Source organism: Sander lucioperca, chromosome 2 (assembly GCF_008315115.2).
Source record: "Sander lucioperca isolate FBNREF2018 chromosome 2, SLUC_FBN_1.2, whole genome shotgun sequence".
Lineage (NCBI taxonomy): Eukaryota > Metazoa > Chordata > Actinopteri > Perciformes > Percidae > Sander > Sander lucioperca.
This window is the reverse complement of record NC_050174.1, coordinates 2,034,925-2,056,489: the sequence shown is the minus strand read 5'-3', so window position 1 is coordinate 2,056,489 and position 21,565 is coordinate 2,034,925. Positions and strand designations below refer to the sequence as shown.

At 40.1% G+C, this 21,565-nt stretch overlaps 1 protein-coding gene across 5 annotated transcripts in view; it reads left to right on the top strand.

The window, feature by feature from the left end:
• Nucleotides 1–2,813: 2,813 nt before the first annotated feature.
• The window catches only part of slc44a5b (solute carrier family 44 member 5b), a 35,211-nt gene continuing 16,459 nt past the window's right edge, over nt 2,814–21,565 (top strand). For all 5 annotated transcript variants that reach the window (XM_031318254.2, XM_031318251.2, XM_031318255.2 and 2 more), the window contains exons 1-2: nt 2,814–3,065; nt 18,511–18,559. In XM_031318254.2, coding sequence (XP_031174114.1) covers nt 3,029–3,065; nt 18,511–18,559 — 86 coding nt within the window. In that variant the 5' untranslated portion in view covers nt 2,814–3,028. The remainder of the gene's footprint in view (nt 3,066–18,510; nt 18,560–21,565) is intronic.

The following is a 21,565-nucleotide window of genomic DNA, read 5'->3' as shown; positions in this document are numbered from 1 at the left end:
CACCTGTAGAAAACAAAAGTGGAGATGGCGGTGTGGTGAATGTTATTGTTTATCATCCAGTCCTGACAAATACTGTGCACTTTAGCTGTGACACAAGTTAAAAAAAGAGAGCAAGCATAGATACAAGCTTTATGTACAAGCTTTATGTTCTGCATTTTCAGGCCCAAGAGATAAAACATCTTCATTCTCTTTGCAAATTGTCTCCGCCTTCAGGCAGATCATTGACTCGTCGGCTGGCATCTCTACCAATCACAGATGCAATTTCCTGTTTCCCAATATATTTTTCTTAGAAGTGTTGTGTTTATCCAAATGATTGGGGTGAAAAGGACCTCCAATCACCTAGTTGTATCTCTGTTGCACGTTACAGCGTAACTGAATCACTTTCTTTAATGGTGGGACATGAGGGAGAGTCAGCAGGGTTGATTGCAACTGCAACAATTGTAAGCACTGAATGAAAGGAGCAAAAGGGTGATTGTGTTAAGAGCATCTCCTTCTGCCTCTGATTATGAAAAAAAAAAAAAAAAAAAAAAAACTCACTATCCAAACAGCAAAAGAACTGCCACAATGAAAGAAATTATCTTTTGTTTCAGAAAGTGGAGAAAGGCTGCAAACCAAACCAGCACAAAATGTGACTGCATCTGTTGTGTACCCTCTCGATTATGTAATTAGCAAGCTGTTGGCATCCGTCGTTTTCACTGAATGACAAGCAGATGGGCTGGCAACTCTGGAAATGACAGTTATTCTTAGAGGGGAACACAATTCACCTATGAAATGTGTCATTGTCCTTGCAGGATTAAAGAACCTACCCACTGCTGGCTGGCAATGAAAAAATACTTTGCTTGACCTTGTAACATGTGATAATATAATGCTGTAATAGTTCAGCCCCGTTCATTATAAAAGGAAATTAGTGGAAAAAAGAACATAGGAAGATAGATAATAAGTTTCCCAACTCTATCAACCTCTTTTCTCCTTTAACTCACTAATTATTGTAGGTTTGCACATAATAAGACATAACACACCAACACCATTCGCTTCAGAAATGCACACAACAGCAGGCAATATGTTTCTAACTGAGCCATAAAAATCTAGGGTCCATCTGGCTGTGGTATCATTCTATTTATAGCATCAAAACCCAACTGAATCAGACATCGATGAAGAGAAGTTCAAAAGATACATTGGAAATTCCCTGAAAAACATACAGTGGGACTGAGAAAGACAAACTGAGAAACAATCCTTCACATTTCTACACCTACTGGCCATATACTGTTGTTTTTGTTTCTGTGACCATTTCTTTTTTTAGTGAATGATGTTTCACAACCTTTCACATCAGACACACCAGGATGTAAATCTGTAGGAACAGTTCTAAGCTTTAAAAGGTTGAAAACCACTATATTGGCCTGTGTCACCAAGACAAATGGTTCTACATTCATTGTATTGCACTTGGCAATAATGTGATCCTGATTTTCTCCATGTGCGATTGGCAGTGATCCTGCCACATCAACATATGATCTGTCCCAGGGGGAAGTCAATCCCTTCCTAATAACTGGCCTTTGGAAGCCTGAGATCTTATTACTTTCATCCACAGAGCACTCAGAGACATCACTTTTAAGATGTCATTGTGTAATACAAATTACTTCCCATTTCTAATCTAATCTTACATTACAATGCATGAAATATTAACGTTTTAGATACTCTGTCATTCAAAATGGATGTTTGGCGATGTGCAATTATTATTCAGGTGCAATTATTATTCAGGTAACATCCAGGTTGAAACACTTTGGCTGCAGCTCTCACAGATAAAACAGGCTTCTTTTATTTTATCTTACTTTATGAAAATCTCACCGTGCTCGTGGATCCTCCAGTTATTGTGCATGATTTTCAGTCTCTGCTGCCACATTCTGGTCATACTCACAATAGTGGACTCTCAAAAACCCATAATCAATGTGTGCTGTGTGTGAATACGAATATGAAAAGCACATATTGGAGTACCACATTTAAGCACGATTCAGTTCTATTATTAAGTGTTTCCTCAATTTAATATGGGAAATGCAGCTTTTCCTCCTCTACATACAACATACTACAACAATATTTTACATGCAAAACACATAAGTCATAAACTGTGATGTGTGTTTAAATTACCCGACATCTGTATTTGTATGAGTAGACTAAGTGAGAACATGGATCACCCACAATTATAAAAACATTACTGGTCACACATTAAATAATAATTGATTTAAAGAGCTATGTAGGCTATATGATATTTTCTTGTCGCATCTGTTTGGGTAGGTGAAGTTACACCTTTATCGTAATTAATAGCTCTTGAAATTTGGTGACCTTATGTGATTCCAGCATAGCTCCGCCCAACTTTAAACCAATCAGCCAGAATAAATGGAATCCCTCTCGAGTAGCATATGATAAACCTACATTAATGCCACAGTTCAAACTAAAGGGAGAGACACAGAGAGAGAAATATTTGCAATGTCACAGAAAACCCAGCTGAGGTCAGTGTTTCTCCACCGGACTCCTCAGTGTGGACAGAAATGTCACTGCCTCCTATAAATACCGGTACTACCTACAATATTGGCTGTATTATTAATCATCTAAAAAAAGCAACCTGGAAGTCACCACTCTTCTTGCAGACACAGACAGTGTACTGATCCCTCTGTTTTGCAGCATCGTTGATATAAATCCTACACATGTTCATGTCAGCGGACAAACTGCACAACAACGATGTGTTTTAGAAACCGCATCCTAACAAAGGGAAACGGGAATTTTAGTAGAAGCGGCCACGGTGCACGTCCCCTTTAAGACAGTCTTGGAATAATTAATGACGTCGCGCTGTAAACACGACTGACGCTCAGCTGCGTGGCCGAAGCATCCACCAAGAGCCCAAGACCTCTCCAGGTTCCTGCTGTGTTTATTTCTCGACGGGACCGCTGAAAGGCACTAAAATAAACTGCGGTTCACCTCGACTCTCATATGCGGTCTCCAAAACCAAGGCGACACAGCATTTGTTTTACTAAGTGCCATGGCTGAGAACACGGACAACCCCTCCTCTTACTATGGTGAGTCGGTTCGTCTTTGTTGTAAACGCCAAAATATTTTTTATCTGCACTGTGTAACGTTACCGTTATGACAACATGATATAACGGTGTGTTCTTTAGCCCGAATGATGTTTAATAGTTTAACCCCTTTCTGTGATTTATAGGGACGTTAGCTTGCTTAGCTACATGGTCAGTTGCTAACTATTCAGGGTTTTTTTTAACGGTTAACATCAAATGCGCAGCAACGGGTAATGTTAACGGTAGAATCATGTTTTAAACGGCCATTTACGTTTGAATAAGTAGCGTTAGCCTAACGTCTTTTTGTGTTGACGTACGTTAACGTTACCTGGTTAACTCCAGTGATGTGATATTTTTTTCCCTTTGTGTTACTTGTTTACTTGGTGTAGCTATACGTTAAGTACTCACAATAGGTATTATCACTTTCATCCTCCACTTGTCACTTCGTCTTGGTTGTAAACCCAGATATATTTTTCCTCTGTGGCGGCATGACATCACAATATAACGTTAACACTATCTTCGTTATCGATTATTTTCTGGATTGATAGATGTATCGTTTGGTCTAGCTATAAACTGTGATGCCACCAGATTTCTTTGTTTTGTTCTAACACCAGACCAGTCATATATCATATTCAATATTCAGACAAAGAAAGCAGCTTTCTAACATTTCCTCAACATTGAGAAACTGGAATTAGGGCACGCATTGTATCTTGAAAAACTTCAAGGATGAATTGATTTGATATTGAATAGCTGCCTGTAACGGTAGAAAAACATTTTAAACGGTTAAATTTACGTTTGAAAAATTAGCCTAACGTTTTTTTTTTTGTTTGTTTGTTTTTTTAATGTTTTAAGAATTATCTGTATCCTTAGCGTTACCTGAAATACTTCAATAATTGATTATCAAAACAAAAATGTGTATTCATTTTCTGTTAATCGATTAATAGACTAATCGTTTCAGGTAGCTAATTTCTGGCCCCTTTGTTGGAGCTAGCTAGTTTACAGGAACGTTAGCTTTATGGCTCACATTTAGTCAGTTGGCTATTTAAAGGTTGCGTAGCTCCAAAATTATCCGTAGCCTTGGTTATCTTCTGTGATGTGAAGTTTTGCCTTGTATTTCTTACATGTGTTAAAAAAAAAGTGTAGAAGACTGTTAACAACAATACGTCTTATCTCCACTTTCCCCACATTAAGGATAATTACAACATTGTAACAACTGCAGTCCAGGTACTGCAGTTATTAATGAAGATGAAAAGCAATGTTCTCTGTGAATGGTTTTGATAACAAAGGATGTATTGTCTCCAAGTGGCATTTTCACTGCTCCATATGGATATATTCAATACGTGGACAGATTTTCAGTCCATTAGACTGCCTTAGTAATCATGTTGTTTATCAAAGCAATATAATCCTTTATCACCACCAGATGCCACACAGTGTCTTTCCTCTGACACAAAGAGTCACTTACACCGGTGATTTTTACCATACTGGTGGCTTTTTTTAGGTTGGGTGCCCATATTAATACTTCCCCAGCTAAAACATATTCCCTCTATATTCAGTAATCTTCCATTCAACCATTAGAAAATACATATTTAGTGCTTCTTTCACAATGTAATTATTGTTGTCAGTGTGCAACTGTTCTCAGGCTACTACAAGACTAATGGGAAACTTACTAGCTAGCTATTGAAACCCAGACTATTGGCGCTTTTCCATTACATGGTACCTGCTCGACTCGCCTCGACTCTACTCGCCTTTTTTGGTTTTCCATTACGAAAAAAAGTACCTGGTACCTGCTAACAGGTACTTTTTTTAGTACCTCCTCAGTCGAGGTTCCAAGCGAGCCGAGGCGAGCCGAAAAGGTGACGTGAAAGCGACAGACGGGAGTGTCCTGAACAAACCCGCTATTTTTAAACAGTTTAGCCAGCTGTTTTTTTTTTTTTTTTTTTTCTGCCTCCAGCTTCTTTAGAAACTAAATGTGTCTTCTGGCAACAACACACACCTTCAACGTTCTATGTGTGTCGCGTTAGGTCACGGCAGTTTACTGCGGCGCCGCTTGTTTACAGGTCTGCGGAGGCTCCAGGCAGAGCTTTCACCATATCCTACGTACACACACATGCTGGCTCGACGCACACACCAGCTGACAAATGTATACATCAGGCCACATATTACATAGGCTACGGTGAAAGCTCTGCGTGGAGCCTCCACAGAACTGTAAAACAAGCTCAAGTGGCCTGATGTTATACTTGTGCGCTGGTGTGTGCGTCGAGCCGGCAAGACGACCAGCCACGCTGAGGCCGTACTAAAATATGCAATGGAAAACGGACGCACAGTGTGTCGAGGCGAGTCGAGCAGGTACCATGTAATGGAAAAACGCCATAATAGAGAAGACACACCAGCCCGATAATCGGGCGTCGGGCCGTCTGGCGAGGTCCTTGACTCGAGTCTGTTCCGTGTGTCCCGTGCCGTCGGCCGTCCGAGGAGCCGTCGGCATTCATTTGGGCCGACCCAACATGTTCAGTCGGGGACAGGGCAGTCGGGACTCACCCGGAAATGGGGAGTGGATGAGCCGCTCAAAATCTGACGAAAATCTTTTAAACTGACCTTTGTCAATCTGAAATGAAGACAGATTCAGCAACTGCACGGCCTATTTCTCGCTTAAAATGTTTTCAGAAAGACGTTTTGGTGAACTATTTTAGTACAATATGAGATCGTATTCTGAACAAGCTGCCATGACAGTCTGGCTGTGAATTTCCGGAGAAAAAAGAACCACGTGATGCGTTCGTCCAATCAGCTGCCGGTCTTCATTTTCTGGTAAATAATTAGACTGTTAATGGAAACAATACAGAGCAGCGCCGCCTGCTGGTATGGAGACGTATTACGTTTCGCGCACGCGCAGAGCGTACGCTCAAGTCGGCGTCGCCTCAGTGTGTTCTGAGACATTTTTTGGACCTCGGCACCCGACTGATCAGTCCGACTGACTTTTCTGCCGACGGTCGGCCCGTCTGGCTGGTGTGTCAGGGCCTTAAGCGACAGGGCAATTTAATGTCTCCTTTCAGAAACATTTCTTTACAAATATTACAAAAACAATTTAAGCTCCTCAAAAAATTAAATGTCATTTCAGAAGTTGTTTTTATGTGGCTGGTAGTCAAAGAGTGACTTTCATTTATATCTATACTGATCTGATCTCTCATATTCACCAAAAGGCAAATGTCAGCTAATCAGCCCAACCCCAGCTATAACACATAACTTTATATAAGTATTAACTTTCTCATGTCATGCTTATTCCAAGAGCCTTCCACATCATTATCAGTTACAAATGCGTCACATCATCTAACTCTGTACAAGTTGTATGTAAAAATGACTGTCAGGGAGACTTGATCTTACAGAAGCCGTACAGTTTTAGAGTGAAGCGGGCTTTGTCAGGCCTGCTTGTGACGGCTCTTGATGGGGAAAAACTACTGTGTCTTCCCCACATGCTGACCCCGTGTGTGCCTCAGACCTCATGACTACAGCACTCTGCCAATCACGACTGCAACCTGTCATGTGTAGTTGATTCTCACTGCTCTCAGCAGACATGCAGTTTACCACTGGGCCCTTCAAACCATATCAACATAAACCTGACACTAGAGATTGTTTGTAAAGTGTTGTAAGTAAACAGCTTAGTGCAGGTATGGGGTGAAACACAAAATAGAGTCTGTGTATCTATATTATTATATACTAGTATATAATATACTATTAGTTAACATACAGTGTGTGCATCATTGCAGAGGCTAATATACAGTGTGTATGTGTATGTATGTATGTATGTATGTATGTATGTATATATATATATATATATATATATATATATATATCACACACACACACACACACACACACACACACACACACCTGAATTATTATTATTATTATTATTGCTTTAACTGAAGTGCTACTCTCCAGAGAATTGCATAGATTATATTGAGACAGTTTAATTAAGGAACATAATTTAGTTTAACAGCATCTAACGAAATAGCTAGTGGAGCATGGGATGGAGTTATGGGGCCTCCCTGTGTTTAGGTCAGCTGCTTTATGTTATTGGCTCCCTTGTGCTTTCGTCAGCTAGCTTGGCAAAAGAGCAATTCAGACTGGGTTTCACAACTGAACAGAGAACAAGACAAATTTCACATCAGCATACTCTACCTGGTAGTGTTGTCAAATTACATTGGCAACTAATGTTTCACTCACTGCATTTGTTTAAATGTGGACTAAATGAGGAGTGCGTAGTAACGAACATCACATTTGCTGTTGCTTTTAGTGTACCCACTATTTCTGGCTTTCTTTAGTGGTTTATTTCTCTTATTCCAAAACATGAAGTTATTTTTTTTTATGGTTTCTTTCTAGACTTGCCACCCTCAGATGTCATACAAGAAGAACTAGAAAAAGCAGGGACACCAGTTTCTTTATGAACAATAGCCATAAGGCATGATTTGTGGAAGAAGTGCTAGTGTTCTCACTTTTTTTTTCTCAACAGGAAACCCTCCTACTCACTTGAAAGTTATATATTTCTAGGAAATGTAGCAAAATCCCTAACTGAAGCAGAGGTAGATAAGGCAGGATGAGGGACTGCCATGATGCCATTCCACATTAACATTGAATTATCACCTAGCCCTAATATAAAGTTGGATTTTACTTTTTATGAACATAAATTGCATGTGACCTCATAAAAAGCAGCAAAAAACACGTGAGCACTCAAAGTGAGCCCTGTTTGAAGCTGCTGGTCGAACTACCTGCCATCCCATCATTCACGTTCAGCAGTTCTCCACCTGCTGTACATCCAGGAGTGAAGTGCGCTCTATAGGCTAGTACAGAGCTCTTCAACAGGGGGTTCGGGGCCCCTAGGGGGTCCTCAGAGTTACAGCAGGGGGGCCACCAAATTATTGTTGATTTTCTTTTTTAAAGTTTAAAAAAAATGAAAATGTTTTAACACAAATCCAACATATTAAATGCAAATATAAATTAGCCTATTTGTGAAAAAAGGAAACATTGATGACAGGCTTACTAGCCTTTAGATAAGGAAATCACTGAGGTAGCCATCCAGTTAATCCTAAGGATTCACTCTGCCACATGTATTTTTAACATTATAAAATAATTGATAAAACATGCCAACAGATGTCAATAGCTTAGTATTCTATGCACTAAAAAGGTATGTATAAAGGCTTTAGGCTGCCCACACATTATTGTAGGCCCGGTTTAATATGCAACTTAGTTTTATACAATATGTAGTAGGGGGTCCCTGCTCCATCTTACACTCAGTTAAGGGGTCCTTGGCTTAAAAAACGTTGAAGAACCCTGGGCTGTATATTACACAACGCTTCTAACTATGCAGCAAGTGTTTAGTGGGCTTACTGCTAAAATGTTCATTCAGTCAGAAAAGTAGAAAAATAGCTTATAATCATTCTTTGGCAGGTTTGTAAGTAACAATTTAGATATGATTTCCATTCACCACAAGAAGTGTTGAGCCGGGCAAACTGTTAATTAACAAATTTCTCGCATGGGCAGCTTTCCTAAACGCTGCATTTTTATACTGAGTCAATGCAGAGTCTTGACAGAAAGCTGGGAACCTGGTTTAGAATTAAACATTCACAGCCTCCTGTGAAATTGCAGTCAGAGAAGGTTGTGGCTCAAATGGCCCATTTTGCACCCAGGACTAAGTGCTATTATGGGCTTTTTAAGTGTCACTGTCCTCTGCAAATACTTGTGTCAAATAAGGACCATTGCTCACTCCGTAGTGCTCTTACACATTTTATCAGGCTTTATGGCATAACTGCTCATTATTTTTAACACCGTTATGTTCTTTTGCTAGTAATTTGCGTCTTTTCCCAAGAGATGGCTATGTCAGTGCCTGGAAGTTTGAAGTATATTATTCACACTAATGATAGGGTGAGTCAGTAAATAATTTCAGATTTACTTCTGTCTGTAAAAATGGGACATTTAGCTGTGAAGAGGCTTCTGGGCGACAGCAAGGAGACTTTCAATTTCCAATCTGATGTACAAATATAGTCTGTTTGTTTATGACTACAAGGCTTAGTGACATTGACAGTGATTTCTGAAACACAAGATACAGCTGCGTTCATAGCACGTTCACATTCATCCACGTCTCAGGTGCACAGTGAGACTTGAAATTACTTTTGATAATTTTAATGTGCTAAATGATGCATCTAGCTTGATCAAAACAAATTAATCATTATCTTAAGAACAACAGAGACATGATGTTGACACGAGGCATTTTTTTGCACAGGTGAGGGCCTTGCATTGCACCTTGTAGGTTTGCTTAGACATATCAGGCTTTTAGTGTATTTAACGCTGATCTGAGTTTGATGTGTGCTGAATGCTGAAAGACAGAGGTTAAGAGGATTGCCTGTTGGATAATACAGACAGTGAAGCTATGTTAAAATGACCAAATGCAGACATTGGCTCGCCCATAGGGCAACAGATTGTACTCCTACCTCATGAAGAATATCACTTGTTTTATGAAATCTGATTTGTAAAACCTTTTGGCATAGAGTCATTAAATTACATGAGTGCATTAACATTTCTTGCGATTTCTAGCAACCAAAGAATCAAGATTCTCAATCTGTGATGTGCTGTGACACACACATATGCACTCATATAAAGCCACATCATTGACAGTTGGTGAGAGATTAACTTTGTGGACTTAAATTTAGTTTGTGTGAAATTGTTACTTCCACGTGACCTTCAACTGTGAATTAGCTTTTTGTCAGCGCAAAGTGCATATAGTTCAGAAAATATGCAATTGTTGTGATAGCGAACTCATTCACCATAACATGTGCAATAGCAAAGTTTCATTCATCCTCCCATTAGGAATATGGGCTCTGTTGAATCCTGCCCAACATAAAACTTTGATGTGTAAAGCAAGATGTGGATTTCTGTGGTAACATACATGACAACAAAAAACAAAACATCGCTATTAGTCATTTAGACCAGCACAGAGTCCTGAAAATCTTATTTTCCTAAATCTGCCTACGGGCTGAGATTATGAACAGTACAGTTCAGAATAGTAACCTGTTTTTAGTGCAGATTAATTTGTACATACTTTTGAGATACTAATGGAGCAATCTGCCTTATTCTGTCTTGGTTTTTCAGGAAAGTTGTATAAGAAAAAAAGAGGAATTGTGGAAGTTTCAAGACAAGTCTTGAATACTGAGTATGAGACTAAAGGATATTGTTTGTGCATTTGTAATAGTGTGTAGATGCGTACATATGTAGGTGTGTATAAACGCGTTTCTTTACCTTAGTGAGTGTATTGCATATTTGGATATAAAGATGTGGGATATCCCCTTATGTTTAAACCTTTTATAAATCCAGGCCAAAGCCAGTTGAGCCTGTCACTGATCTACAGTAGCAGTAGCGAACCTCATTTCACAGGAACACATGGCTGCCACTGACATGCCTGGAGGCTCCTACAGAAGTAACCAAGGTCACAAAGCCTCAGCCACAATACTGCCACTTCTCCGCTTGGAGCAGCAGGCTAGCTGTCAGCATCTGACACACTCGGATGCTAACTCCCCTCTTGGGTGTCGAATCCCAACCCGGATACCACCATTCTCGGCATTTGAGGGGATGTCATGTCAGCAAGCACTGTGTCTTTGCTTCCCTCTGAAAATATACACAGTAAACACTGTTCATGCACTGATATAATTTAACCCAGTGGGCTACCGAACCAGATAAGCCAAGTACTCAGTCCTCGAGCATCTGCTAATAGTTGAGAGGATTCCCAAGGGGCTCTGCTAAGTAAACCTAAACCAGAGATCTGGGTGTTTTTGTCTTGTCTCAATAAGGAGACAAGCACTTTAAAGGTTGTACTGTTGTCTGGGGGTGGGGGGGTGGGAGATTGAGAGCGAGGCAGGAAAGATATTTTTTGATACAGAAGGGTGATTAGAAGAAGGGCGAGAGAGAAAAAGAGTGATGGTGCTACATGGAGAGTGCTTGTGTGTATTATCTTTCAACATTTTTAATATAATGAAAAAGGGGAGCCATCTGGAGCCTTTTAACTGCTTTGATTGTTTCAGAGCGGGGCTCCAAATCTCAGTTTTGTTTTTTTTTCTGGGCAGTGTGGGAGACTTAAGTGATCATAGTACTGTTCCCAATTCTTAATGTGTGTATGTTTTTTGTGTGTGTGAGTTAAGAGTTAGTGGGATGTGAGTGTGTTGCCTGACTCGAGGGAAACCTTGCCAGTAAATGTCTGCCTCCCATGACCCTCTCAGTGTGTATGTGTCTGTGTTTTTTTTCTGATTCAAATGACAGTGAATCTCTGCCCTGCAGACAACCCTCTGACCTCTGCCCCGAGTCTTATCCTATCACAAAATTACCAGCCCCTTTATCTTTATGGCAGTGATACACCTAAGCAGCTTTGTTACTAGGGCTGGGTACCGAATGTAATACTTTTTAGGCACCGACCGAATTGCCTCTAAAGTATTGAGTGTCGAAAAATGCCTCGTCCTTCAATTCCCAATTTCAATACCTAAGGAGTAAATCTCATCAGCGTCAGTGAGCCAATCAGCATGCAGCATGCTTCTAACAAGATCTAGTAACGCTGGCGATTGGCTGTCTTACATTACACTTCATAGAGGCAGGCAGGAAAAACTCTACGTTACACACGTAGTAGGAGCTGACAAAATTAATAAAAAGAGTTGTGCTGTAATATTGTAATCTCTTTTTGTTTTATGAAATTGTTATCGAAAAAAGTATAGTTAAGGAACCGGTATCAAAGTCACAGTATTGATACCGGTACTGGTATTAAAAAATGTTGAACGATACCCAGCCCTATTTGTTACTATTGTGCCCTGTGCCCAACACTAGTATTGCAGGAGAAACCTGAACAATGCTAATTTTGAAATACAGACTAGAGGAAAACCCAAAGCCCAAAAGCCATGTTACTGATGTTGCTTTCCTCTCTGGATTGGCAGAAGCCAGTGCTTTCATCAAATATGAATGAGCATACTGTACACAGCATTCAGACTCACAGGCTGTGCCTACCCTGCTGAGCAACATCATTATGCTGAATTTTTAACATTTTTCTTTTTTTCTTTTTTAAGTTTGTTTGTAGCTGGATCTGAGCCCAACATAGATTTGACAGAAGTGCAATCTTACAGCACTCCACTCTCTCTAGGTCTTGGGAATGTTTATGAATCAGCAGAGTGAAAACAACAAAAAAAGTCCTTTCCAAAAGGCGCCTCTGACCTCGCCCGTGTAGAGCACCTGCAGTGTTCGAGCTGTTTGCCTGACCACGGTATGAAAGAGGCCTGTGTTGGACAGCGGAGCCTGGGCACACTGGTGCCTGTGTCTGCCCATGTTGATGGGAAGGGGGGCTCTGGAAACGGGATAGAGAAAGTGAAGAAAGTTTTACTTGGAGGGTGTGATGACAACACTGTACTGTATGATTAACATTCCTACCCATTTTATATTTGAAAATGATGTGCTTTTTATACTTTGATTTCTTGTCTTGGATTTTAAGATTTCTATATTTACTCTAGGCTGATGCCATTTCATTCACTGGTTATCTTTGCTCTCACAGTATCTGCATTGATATTTGCCACATAAAGTAAAAATATATATATGTGTGACTCAGTAAATGTGCACATAATCCCTGAGCAGTCTAACCTGATGATAAAGTGAGCTGCAGGAGATAAAGTGTGCAATTTAGTCTCCTCCCAAATTGTGAAATACAAGGCGATGAACTGCTTCTTTGACTTTCCCCTGAAGCTTTATCACTCTATTCTGGGTTGTTACATCTGACTCTCTTGCACTCCTGCACAGGCACTCTGAAGTTGATTCTCAGCAGTCAATCTCAGCACATACTCCAGAATCAGTCTGAAAGGATGTACAGACTTCAAATTGAGGCATTGTCACAGTGCCTTTCAATCTTTTTTAAGATTATTAAACCTCTCTTGGAAGAAGGAATTTTATCACAAAATGTGTATGTGAGGCACAGACTTAGTTTATGGTGTTAGGTCCTCACCACTGTAAAGTGATCCATAGATCTTGTTGCTATGGCAGACTAGCTGTGAATGCAAATGGGATTTGGGAGCGAAGATTACTGCCATAGCTTTTGGCTGATCCTAATGTGTAATTCCTCACCCTGTCCAGCCTCATTGCCTCAGAGCCTTTGATTACCAGCAATTGTTGTGTTATGCGTAAATCTTTCAGTCACAGCAGGACATGATGGCATTATCGAACACTATTTCAATAGAAGAGACTAGCAGTTAGTGGAGCTAACAGTGACTTTAGCTGCCCCAGTGTAGCACGCCTGCCAGGCTTTTTCCAAATGCTGTTGATTACGGACCCCTCTTTCAGCCTGACTACAGCCAGCAGCACACATCCAGTCCACCACCCTCATCTCCTGCACTGGCAGACTGCAGTGCAGTCTAAACAGCCGTCATCTAATGCAGAGTCTGCTGGTATCCAGGCATCACTGATGATTTTTCACCACTCTCTTTAACCCTTCATTGAAATCTGTTTTGTGGCACAGAGAAAAATCCAACAGCCTGGTGGAAGTAGTCAAGCTCATGTAGTGAGTAGGAACAGCAGCTAAATTTAGCTTTGCTGACTAAGCGCATGCTCCGTCACCTGAATGTTATTGTGTTAAAACCATTTTTTTTATTACTATGGTTAAAACGAAGGGGTTTGAAAATTATCCAGAATATTTAAGTATGCTGTACACTATATTGTAACATGTTTTTACTATAGGAGAGTATGCACATGTTTGTTTTTTGAGTTCCCACCGTACTGTATTGACAGTTTTGTTTACTGGGTTTTGATCAACCTAAGGACTGCCCTCATTTTTCGTCAGTTGGCGGGGGAACATGCTGCCTGCTGGTCCTCTTACTGGACACTGGCAAGCTCCACAAATCCAAACAGTAGGCTGATCAATAATCCACTGACATGACTGAAAAAAGCTCTGCTCCCTGACACTCACTGCACCACAATCTGTCCTCTCACCACTGGCTCTCCTTGATCTCAGTGTGATTCAACTTGCGCTCACCATATGGACTGACCAGTTAGTGTCACAAGTGCTCCCGCACTGTGGAGGCGTTGTAATAGTTTGTTTTGAATAGTCACACAGCGTAAGAGAATCAATGAAAGGATTTTTTTTTTTTTATTCAGCTTACATTGACCACAGTCTAGTAGCTAGCTTCATATCTTGTTCACCTCCAGCAGCTGTACCTCTAATTAGCTCTGGTGTGAGTTAATGTGATGCAGGCAGCCTGCTGGCCATGTGGGTGTAGCAACAACCACTGGGATATAAAAGCAATTGGAGGCAACTTCAGGCACAACACATAGGAGGAGTTCACTCTTTGAGTACATTATGCACAGTTGCTGACTTTAAAGGGCCCAAATTAAAATCTGAGTGGTATAGAGCTGTTTTTAGTTCACATGGTTAAGCTGAATGTAAGACCTTGGTTCTTAGCATTTGACTTACTTCAATTGCCCTGTGGTAGTTGGTTAGTTAGCAACGTGGTTCATACTCCAGTATTGGATGAAAGTGTTGAAAAACAGCACCCTATCAGTCATGAATGTTTCAAACTATCATTATACAGGATTATGTGTATGATATGTCATTTGTGCACACATGTTTGAGCTCTCAACATTGTAGATCATTTGAAATACAATGTAGCATCCTCTTCTGTTCAGTGCTTGTGCTCTGCAAATGCTGCAGTGAGCACCTGGTCCGGTGACATTGTGTCCTTGGCTGAGGAATTCACACACTTCACCCAGAACATCTCCCATTTTTAGACCTGAAACACAACTCAAGTGAGTGGCTTTCAGTGACAGCCAAACAGATGGCTCTAAAATAGAGTTTTTAACAGCAAGGACAAAAGAATAAGGGACATGGAGCCTCTCATATCAAGTATCTTTAAAAGATAGGTTAGCAATGCGATGACAAAGAGTTGAAATGGTCTTTATCACACTGCACATGCATGTGAGGAATTTCCTCATGATCTAGTAGCTGCACATAGACCCATGTGGTCATGAGGCCAGCTGACTGTAACCTTTTTTTTTAAAGATTATCTTTTGGGCTTTTTGGCCTTTAATTGATAGTAGAGCTGTAGACAGGAAAGGGGTGAGAGAGAGGGGGACGACATGCATTGAGGACCGCAGGTTGGAATTGAACCCTGCTCCGCTGCGGTAAGGATTGAGCCTTGATACATGGGGCGCACGCGCACAGGTGAGCTACCAGGGCGCCCCCATCTGCCATAATTCTAACAACTGTCCAATATACACTTTGTAAGAATGAATAAAAACAGTTTACGTGACAATAACAAACTCCCCTAGATTCAAGTATATTTCTGGTCCAGTGCCTTTTGTTTTTGCTGCTGACTCTGCAGCGGGGTTGGTGAGCAAAACTGTTGCTCAGTCACTTTTCCTGACATTATTGTTGGCCCAGCAATTTAGCATATCTATCCTTCAGACTACCCTTGCTGTAGGGAGGCTGGTAAAAAAAATCCCAGTGGGGAAAGGCAGGCAAGAACATCTGCTTTCACACTATGCAAATGTGTGTAACATCCTGGCTTTTTAATACCTTATCTTCATGCAGAAAGATTGTCTTTGGATACCTTGTTTGCTACTACCCGAAGGAATTCCCCCATAGCCAGACGACTGTGGTAACTCGCTCAGTCACTATGGGATGTGTAGCTGGCGGTTTGTGAAAAGCACCTGCCAGGCTTTTCTCTGCTGAATCAGTTATGCTACGCAAAGAGGTTTTGTGACTTCTTTGCATATCTGTGTTGTATTATAGGGTTTCTCATATTGCAACTGTGTGTTGTTGCAATTGTGTCCAGTCCAGGCAATATAGGGTTATGATTACCAAGCTACAGTTGCATATATGTGCAAACATCAAAATGTCTCATAATGAATGATCTCAACTGAAACTTTTCTGGTCGACAATTAAACTTGTTTTAGACAGAAGGGACTTCTCCTTGAGGGGCAGTTTTTTACTCCGTTGCTGATAATTATATTTTATTTGACCATGGTTGACCACAACAATTCTTTTATTTTCATATACAGTGATCAGCTGTAGTTCTTACATTACGCACAAATGGATAGCACTTGCTGTTCACGATGTCATTATTGATGTAATCATAAAAAAGTACACTTTTGTTCCAGTAAAGTGATGTCTAACAAATCATCATGTTCACTTTATCCATTAAAACGGAAAATCAACTGTGATGTGACTTTTATGTTATGTGTTTTATGTGTGTAAAAATATTATACCGATACCAATACCGTGACTTTGATACCGGTTCCTAATAGGGTTGCACGATATTGACAAAATGTGATATTGCGATATTGATTATGAATATTGCAACATAGATATTAATTTCGATATTTTTAAACATATGTAAAATTACAAAAGTTATGGGAAAATGCATCAAAACAGATTCATATAAATAAAAGTTTTCTTACAACACAAGGTTTATTTCAAGGACCATGTCTACAGAACAGGACATGTTCTACTGGTTGTACAGTATCAAATAAATAAATAAAGATAACAGGACACAACTTTTCTTTCGCTTTTCTGATTTGTTCCGTTTTGATGTCTCTATCTATTTCTTCACTTACACTGTCACTCTGTCTAAATATGCACACACGTGGTACGCTCCATAGGGTTTGTCACGTAGTGGACCCATGCGCTGACGTGCACTAACATGTGCAAGTGGCATGGTAACCGGCCAATGAAATGATGATCATGATAGCGTTTCAAGCACTCTAAATCAAACACAACTAAGCCACACAGCCACAATATAAACAAAATATTGCATACTTATCGCAACACTTTCGATATAATATTGCGCAACGTGATATCGCGATAACGATATTGAGTTGATCATATATCATGCACCCCTAGTTCCTAAACGATTTTACCTTTTTTTTATTTACATATTTTTTAGCTCCTACTACGTTAGCTCCGTCTCTGTGCGTAACATATAGTTTTTCCTGCCTGCTTCTTCGACATTTAACATTAGACAGCCAATCACCAGCATTATAGATCTTGGTAGAAGCATGCTGCAGGCTTATTGGCTCACTGACGCTGACAAGATTTACTCCTTAGGTATTGAAATTGGGTATTGAACGACGAGGCATTTTTCGACACTCGATACTTTAGAGGCAACTCGGTCTGTGCCTGAAAAGTATTGAAATCGGTGCCCAGCCCTAGTTGTCAGTGCTGGTTTTATGTGTGGGAGGAAGAGAGAAAGGATGAGGTGCATTTGATTTCCATCCATGTCAAATTTTGTGGAGGGGGGGTTACTCTCCAGAGATCAAAAATGCCGTTGTGGAGTTGTTTCAGAATAAACTACACTGGCCATGTCCATTGTAATGAAAGATTATATCACCCAATGCAACAGTATGGCTTTTTAATGTGTTTTTAATAGAATGATTGCAGAGCTCAATGGGATGGAGGCATAAACTACAGTAAATCAGTCACAGCCTATGCTTGTTATTATGATACATTTGCTGTTGGTTTTGGTCTTTCCATTCGATTTGCTGATAAAAAAGAAAAAGGTTTTGTGCTTGTTAAATTCAGGACTTATTCAATTTTATAGTGTATTCAAAACATGATTTGTATTTACGCAGTACAGTGTAGTCATTCCTCACACTTTTAGAAGCAAGGCTGGATGTACGTCTCTCGAAAGGATCAGTTTGGGTAATGGGCAGATGGGAGATAGGCCCACTCATGCTGTTCCTTAGTCTGCCCCAGCTGCTTGGAGATATTACCCTCCATGTGTGGTGAGTAATAGGTCCTCAGGAACACGTCATACTTAGTTTCAACTGGGTCAGAGACTACTTGGACACCAAAGAAGCAGCCAGTGATGAATGCTAATGCGTGTGCTTCCTCACACCTACAAGTGCACACAGTCTGAGTTAGCCCCTCAGGTAACTGATGGTGCTTGCAAACGTGGTTCAGTATTTCCTCTGCTGGGTCAAATGGGGAATCCTCACTGTGACCCAGATAAGCTGTTTGGCTTAGGAGTTGTTAAAATGATTTATTATATTTCTGTGTTAGCTACATTGTTTTGGCTTTTAGTGCTTTATCTTAGCGTCGTCATCCCTCTTCATTCCAGTCCTGCTAGGAGACCTACGCTGTGAAATGGCCTAGTTAGTTTATCCTGGCCAGTTGAATAGCACAGCAGGTTAACTTTACAGGTACACTCTACTTGCATAGTGTATGGTGTCAATGTTATGAAATGTTGCTCATAACTGTTCAGATGTGTTGTTCTCTGTGTCTCGTCTATGTTTCCTTTTGCTTTAAATTACAGTCTTTTATCTTATTTTGTTAGAGAACCAGACATTAGCCGGTGCACTTTTCTGTTCTGTTGTCTATGTTCTGTATATGCATTCTGTCAGTCAATTTTATTTTTGTAATCTCACCACACTCTTGCTTGTCTTACAGGTGAGCCGTGCAAGTTTGACCCAAAGTTCAGAGGACCTGTTCACAAAAGGTACTACACATACTCAACATCATCAACTTTTGGCTTTAGAGTTGTTGCATTTGAAAATGTAGCAGTTTAAGGAGAAACTAAAATGTACTAAAACTAAATTCATAATTAAGTCACTACATTTTCAAATCTGTTTTCAAACACATTTGAGAGACCTTTTCATCATCTCCGAAGATATATGTTATCTTCGGAGATGATGAAAAGGTCTTTCAAATGTGTTAAAATATATATATATATATATATATATATATATATATATATATATATATTTAAAAATATCCATTCACTTGCATTGTATTAGAATAGTGGCAGAGATCTCAGAAACAGATATCTCAAAACTTAAATACATTCAAAACTATATGTACACTTAAATACCACTAGAAAAAAAAAAAAAAATTACTTCTGTTGAGGTGACCCTATAACTACTATTCACGGTCTTCCAACATCTGATTGTTACATGTTTATTGATTTTGCCTATTGTGTAATGTTTTTGGCACACACCCAAGTCGAAACGCTGATAGATTGATCATTTGTCTTGCCACGTTAATAAAGATCGAGGCAGAGTGCTGGCTGCTCTTTCCACTCCACTTCACAGATCAATGGCCATAAGTCAAGATGGTGGCTGGAGTTAGACCAATGACACACTCTATTAACCAGCCAGATACAACCAAACAGATGTAGTCCACACATTACGGGGGCTGTTGCAGGGAGATGTATCCTGTTTTTCAACCAGCAGCACAGTAGCACTTCTCCTGATGAACTACAGTCTGCTATCTGCCTCATGAGGGCTACAATTCTATACACATCACAAGTTATTGTTTGCTCTATGCAATCATTTATATGTAATATACTGAAAATAAAATACAAAATGATGTGATATGAAAATTCACATGAAGTTTGAATGAGGTCACATGCCAAAATGATTGAAAAACCCTGATTAAAATAGAAAGGTATAGTGCTTAACGGACGATCCTCATTTAGAAATACAGAACTATAAACTTGAGATTGAGCAATTTTCAAAAATGTAATATACAGTATGGTATTTTTAAAATGAAGTCTACATTTTGAGACTACCTAATTTCTTCAGCAGAATGAAAGCAAAATTTTGCAATAAAGCAAAAAACCCTCAAGGGCGTCACCACAGGCTTCTTTTGATGATTTAGTAATATTCTGATGTAATATATGCTCTTATCTATTTTATGTTATAAAATATCAGTTTGGCAGGCTGCTGTGAGGGCATGTTTCAGATCTCCTGTGTCTCTTTATCCCACCCTCTCCAGCCCATTTCACTGCTACAGCTGGGTGAAGGCACCAAGGATACTTTGATGTTTCTGTGGCTCAAAGGCTTTCCTTAATGAGAACTGGGAGTGAACCGACTCTGTGGTCGTCTTGTTTTCATGCAAGCTCGGTGCCTAAATGAAGTAACTGTGGTTATTGAGCAGTCCTGTAAAGGACGTACAGAAGTGGACACGGTGTAGTGTTAATTCAAACTGGCTCCAGCTATAAACAATGTAATAATACACGGTTATAAACTGTGTCAAAAATATGAACTCACAACTGCACAAGCGTATTGTAATGTAGTAATGCTTTTTATAGTGTCCTGTTAAATCTGCACTTGCAGACAAACTTAATAACCACAAATCAGTTGCTGCTGCCGTCACAGCATGTGTGACAACTTACCTAAAGGAGCCTCGTGTTTGTCAGAGAGCTGCGCACTTGAACCAATGTCCCTCCTTGGCTCTTGTGACTATGAGAAATATCCCTTTACTGTGCAAACCTCACCCTCCATATATCCCTTCCTGTTCATGTCTGTTACAAAACGGGGACCGGCTGGCAGATTCACACCACAATGGCACCCATGGTATTCTGTGGCACTGCTGCCATCTATGTCAGCTTGGCTCCCTCCGAATATCAGCCCTGCAAATATAACACAGACACAAATGTTTCTTATTGCACTGAACGAGCTTCCAGTACAGATTTTTTTCAAAGCCGCTTGCCTGCCACAATACAGTACACAGGCAGGGCAATGCTTTGGACCCTGTGAAAGTAGGTGTAAGTGACATCTAAAGAGGCCAGGTTGGAGTCTGAAGAGATTTGCGTTTTGACTATATTTTGGATTTGGCCTGCTTTTCTGAGATAAGGGAACAAAGCAGAATTGTTTTCACTCCCCTCTCTTTGTCAGCTTCCCTTCAACACGCACCTTTGCATGCTTCAAAGGTGACTTTGTATTAGCACTGCGGTGCTGTGTGTGCACTTTGTCTTAATAATGCAGTCGTGTCTAATATGAGCAAGTTGGGAAGAAGACGGATCTACAGTAGCACATTACGGTGGAGGAGAGGCAAGGTCAGCTTTAGACCTCCACCCCTCAGATCTTATCCTTTAATCATCTAGGATGTGTTGCCGAGTGATAGCTAACTTATCTTCCAGTTAAAGGATGGAGATGGATTCAAAGATGAGAAATGCAACCATTGCTATGGCAACCCTGACAGCTATTTCTCATTTTTCTTTTTTTGAATGAAATGAAATGGTACTCCCTTGTCTCTGTTTGTTAATAATATGCACAATATCAGCAACAGCTTCTCTTGTAGTGTGGCAGGTTGTCTTTATACTCCTCATATTCACTGTCAGTGTGAGACTGGCTGTCTTCGCCAGGCAGAGCTGTGCTCACTTTAGCTGCCTTTGTTTCTCTATTATCTCCCAAATATAATTGCTGTGCTATCAGAATAAACAAACACCAAGTCTCTCAGCATTATGTCATACGCCAACCAACTGCTCTTTTAGTCTTTTGTCATTCAGTGTCATTTATTGGATTTTTCGGCTGATGTTGGCATGTTTGCCTGAAGATACAGAGCAGATGGTCAGAGTGGAGATATCACATTTTCAATTTGCAGGTATCTACAGTCCTAATGTAATTCAGATAAGAATGGCGATAATGGAGTCATCTTATTCTGAAATGAGAAACGAGGAGGATTAGCACCCCCGCTGGGACCGAAAACATTCCAATCCTCT